The 5,000-nt window shown below is 45.2% G+C and overlaps 1 protein-coding gene across 2 annotated transcripts in view; it reads right to left on the bottom strand.

The window, feature by feature from the left end:
* The window catches only part of LOC127921148 (kelch-like protein 5), a 10,500-nt gene that overhangs the window by 2,278 nt on the left and 3,222 nt on the right, over positions 1-5,000 (bottom strand). For both annotated transcript variants that reach the window (XR_008108301.1, XM_052504961.1), the window contains exons 2-4: positions 2,749-2,886; positions 2,449-2,620; positions 1-233 (exon numbers count right to left, since the gene is read on the bottom strand). The exon at positions 1-233 is cut by the window's left edge. Coding sequence is in view for 1 of the 2 variants with exons in the window: in XM_052504961.1 (XP_052360921.1) it covers positions 177-233; positions 2,449-2,620; positions 2,749-2,867 (348 nt within the window). In the remaining variant the exon portion in view is untranslated. The remainder of the gene's footprint in view (positions 234-2,448; positions 2,621-2,748; positions 2,887-5,000) is intronic.

The raw sequence follows: 5,000 nt of genomic DNA, 5'->3' as shown, positions 1-5,000 counted from the left end.
TCAGGTGTGTGAGTGTTCAGGTGTGTGTGTGTTCAGGTGTGTGTGTGTGTTCAGGGGTGTTCAGGTGTGTGAGTGTTCAGGTGTGTGAGTGTTCAGGTGTGTGAGTGTTCAGGTGTGTGAGTGTTCAGGTGTGTTCAGGTGTGTGAGTGTTCAGGTGTGTTCAGGTGTGTGAGTGTTCACAGTTTGACAGCCACCACACAGGCCCCAGCCCGGCCCAGACACAGTGGAGCCACCTAGAGGAGAAACACAGGAAGGAACGAATCAAGTCAAATTGATTGATGTACGAATGTTCTGTGTTCTAGAACACTAGGTGAAGACAGAGAGTTGGAGATAGAAAGAGAAAACAATGATTATTGTGGATTTGTTTAGAATGTTCTGCGTTCTAGAATACTAGGTTAAGTAATTGAAAATGCTCTAGGCAGACAACTGTGTATGTCAAATAAAATATAATTTGTTCCCAAATACAACAGGTGTAGGTAGACCTTACAGTGAAATGCTGAATACAACAGGTGTAGTAGACCTCACAGTGAAATGCTGAATACAACAGGTGTAGTAGACCTCACAGTGAAATGCTGAATACAACAGGTGTAGTAGACCTCACAGTGAAATGCTGAATACAACAGGTGTAGTAGACCTCACAGTGAAATGCTGAATACAACAGGTGTAGTAGACCTCACAGTGAAATGCTGAATACAACAGGTGTAGTAGACCTCACAGTGAAAATGCTGAATACAACAGGTGTAGTAGACCTCACAGTGAAATGCTGAATACAACAGGTGTAGGTAGAAATGCCAACAGGTGTAGTAGACCTCACAGTGAAATGCTGAATACAACAGGTGTAGTAGACCTCACAGTGAAATGCTGAATACAACAGGTGTAGTAGACCTCACAGTGAAATGCTGAATACAACAGGTGTAGTAGACCTCACAGTGAAATGCTGAATACAACAGGTTTAGGTAGACCTTGGTTGACTGACTGACTGAGTTATTAAAGTGACTATAGATAGATAATAACCAGGGAGTAGAGTTATTAGATAGATAATAACCAGGGAGTAGAGTTATTAAAGTGACTATGGATAGATAATAACCAGGGGGTAGAGTTATTAAAGTGACTATGGATAGATAATAACCAGGGGGTAGAGTTATTAGATAATAACCAGGGGGTAGAGTTATTAGATAATAACCAGGGGGTAGAGTTATTAGATAGATAATAACCAGGGAGTAGAGTTATTAAAGTGACTATGGATAGATAATAACCAGGGGGTAGAGTTATTAAAGTGACTATGGATAGATAATAACCAGGGGGTAGAGTTATTAGATAATAACCAGGGGGTAGAGTTATTAGATAATAACCAGGGGGTAGAGTTATTAGATAATAACCAGGGAGTAGGGTTATTAAAGTGACTATGGATAGATAATAACCAGGGGGTAGAGTTATTAGATAATAACCAGGGGGTAGAGTTATTAGATAATAACCAGGGGGTGGAGTTATTAGATAATAACCAGGGGGTAGAGTTATTAGATAATAACCAGGGGGTAGAGTTATTAGATAATAACCAGGGAGTAGAGATATTAGATAATAACCAGGGGGTAGAGTTATTAGATAATAACCAGGGGGTAGAGTTATTAGATAATAACCAGGGGGTAGAGTTATTAGATAATAACCAGGGGGTAGAGTTATTAGATAATAACCAGGGGGTAGATTTATTAGATAATAACCAGGGGGTAGAGTTATTAGATAATAACCAGGGGTAGAGTTATTAAAGTGACTATGGATAGATAATAACTGACAGTAGTCAGGTGTGTGTGTGTGTGTGTGTGTGTGTGTGTGTGTGTGGATGTATACCTGAAGGGTTGTGTGTGTGTGTGTGTGTGTGTGTATACCTGAAGGGTTGTGTTGTGTGTGTGTGTGTGTGTGTGTGTGTGTGTGTGTGTGTGTGTGTGTGTGTGTGTGTGTAATATACCTGTGTCCACTCGTTGGTCTGGGGATCGTAGGCCTCGACAGTGTGCCGGTGTGTGTGTGTGTTATGTGTATACCTGAAGGGTTGTGTGTGTGTGTGTGTGTGTGTGTATACCTGAAGGGTGTGTGTGTGTGTGTGTGTATACCTGAAGGGCTGTGTGTGTGTGTGTGTGTGTGTGTGTGTGTGTGTGTGTGTGTGTGTGTGTGTGTGTGTGTGTGTGTGTGTATACCTGAAGGGTTGTGTGTGTGTGTGTGTGTGTGTGTGTGTGTGTGTGTGTGTGTGTGTGTGTGTGTGTGTGTGTGTGTGTGTGTGTGTGTGTGTGTATATACCTGTGTCCACTCGTTGGTCTGGGGATCGTAGGCCTCGACAGTGTGCCGGTGTGTGTATACCTGAAGGGTGTGTGTGTGTGTGTGTGTGTGTGTGTGTGTGTGTGTGTGTGTGTGTGTGTGTGTGTGTGTGTGTGTGTGTGTGTGTGTGTGTGTGTATACCTGTGTCCACTCGTTGGTCTGGGGATCGTAGGCCTCGACAGTGTTCAGGTAAACCATTCCATCGTAACCACCGACCGCATAGAGACGGTCTCCAAGGAGACACACACCGACAGCGTCACGACTGACGCTCATGGGGGCTACCGCCGTCCACGCATCAGTCTGGGGGTCGTACCTACACACACACACACACACACACACCCATTGTTGAATATCTCTATACCTGCGCCAATATTTGCTCAACATTTATAACACAATTATCTAAAACACTTAACAGACACCCCCGACCCGCGACCGACTGACCTCTCCACACAGTCGCTGAGTCGTGATGCCAGGCTGGAGGCGGGAGCGTCATGTCCTCCAATAGCGTACAGGAAACAGTTCCAGGTAGCCACGCCCACCCCGCCGCGACGCTTCGCCATCGGAGCGCAGCAGCTCCACCTGGCGGTGAGGAGGCCACACAACAACAACCTCATTCTCGTCACAGATACACACCCTGGTCGATTTTTTAGGAAACACCTATCCAGGACAGCCTGAATTATTTGGGGCGTGGATTCTACAAGGTGTCAGAACACACCCAGGGATGTTGATTTCAACACCTATCCAGAACAGTGTTTTTGAGGTGCTGTGATTCTAACGTTGTTCAACTGGTATCAAGGGTCACCCTGGTCGAGTTTTTTAATGAAACAACCTATCCAGAACAGCCTGAATTATTTGGGGTGTGGATTCTACAAGTCACAGATACACACCTGGTCGATTTATTAGGAAACATTAACAGAACAGCCTGAATTATTTGGGGTGTGGATTCTACAAGTCACAGATACACACCCTGGTCGATTTATTAGGAAACGCCTATCCAGAACAGCCTGAATTATTTGGGATGTGGATTCTACAAGTCACAGATTCACACCCTGGTCAGACTTGTAGAACCGGTCGATTTATTAGGAAACACCTATCCAGAACAGCCTGAATTATTTGGGGCGTGGAACAAGGTGTCAGAAACGTTCTACAGGGATGTTGATTTCATCTCGGTCACCACAGTGTTTCAGCCTGGTCAGCCAGTGTTTCAGAGATGCTCAGGCAGCGACAGTGTTTCAGAGATGCTCGGTCAGCGACAGTGTTTCAGAACCATTCTGTTTTCACCACAGCACAGTGTTTTCAGAGATGCTCGGTCAGCGACAGTGTTTCAGAGATGCTCGGTCAGCGACAGTGTTTCAGAGATGCAACAGGAAGTGTTTCAGAGATGCTCCACCACAGACAGTGTTTCAGGCAGCTCGGTCAGATGCTGGAGCTGTTTCTGCTCGGTCAGCACAGTGTTTCAGAGATGCTCGGTCAGCGACAGTGTTTTCTGAGATGCTCGGTCAGCGACAGTGTTTCAGAGATGCAGGTCAACAGTGTTTCAGAGATGCTCGGTCAGCGACAGTGTTTCAGAGATGCTCGGTCAGCGACAGTGTTTCAGAGATGCTCGGTCAGCGACAGTGTTTTCAGAGATGCTCGGTCAGCGACAGTGTTTCAGAGATGCTCGGTCAGCGACAGTGTTTCAGAGATGCTCCAGCGACAGTGTTTTCAGAGATGCACCAGTCAGCGACAGTGTTTCAGAGATGCTCGGTCAGCGACAGTGTTTCAGAGATGCTCGGTCAGCGACAGTGTTTTCAGAGATGCTCGGTCAGACACAGTGTTTCAGAGATGCTCGGTCAGCGACAGTGTTTTCAGAGATGCTCAGTCAGCGACAGTGTTTCAGAATGCTCGGTCAGCGACAGTGTTTCAGAGGTGCTGTGGCGTTCAAATTGTTCAACTGGTATCAAGGGTCAATAGCGAAAAACGAGTTTTAATGACTCCAACCTATCCAGAACAGCCTGAATTATTCGACAGTGTTTTCAGAGACCAGGTGTCAGAAACGTTCTATGCCACTGTTATTTGTCTTGTTTGTGGCCCACCTCTTACCCGGCACAATTATTACCATCTTCCTTCCACCTCTTTCATCATGGTGCTGTTTTCACCCACAGGACTGTCACTGACTGGATGGTTTGTGTTTGTCAAACCATTCTCAGTATAAACTCCAGACACTGTCTGTTAAAATCATCACACCATTCTCAGTATAAACCCCAGACACTGTCTGTTAAAATCATCACACCATTCTCAGTATAAACCCCAGACACTGTCTGTTAAAATCACCACACCATTCTCAGTATAAACCCCAGACACTGTCTGTTAAAATCATCACACCATTCTCAGTATAAACCCCAGACACTGTCTGTTAAAATCATCACACCATTCTGTTAAAATCACCACACCATTCTCAGTATAAACCCCAGACACTGTCTGTTAAAATCACCACACCATTCTCAGTATAAACCCCAGACACTGTCTGTTAAAAATCACCACACCATTCTCAGTATAAACCCCAGACACTGTCTGTTAAAATCACCACACCATTCTCAGTATAAACCCCAGACACTGTCTGTTAAAATCATCACACCATTCTCAGTATAAACCCCAGACACAGTCGTCTGTTAAAAGCCCAGGAGGGCGTCTGCTGTAATAGCCAATCCGCA

This window comes from Oncorhynchus keta, unplaced genomic scaffold, assembly GCF_023373465.1.
Source record: "Oncorhynchus keta strain PuntledgeMale-10-30-2019 unplaced genomic scaffold, Oket_V2 Un_contig_2152_pilon_pilon, whole genome shotgun sequence".
Classification (NCBI taxonomy): domain Eukaryota; kingdom Metazoa; phylum Chordata; class Actinopteri; order Salmoniformes; family Salmonidae; genus Oncorhynchus; species Oncorhynchus keta.
Note: the sequence above shows the minus strand (reverse complement) of the source record. Positions and strands in the feature narration are given on the sequence as shown.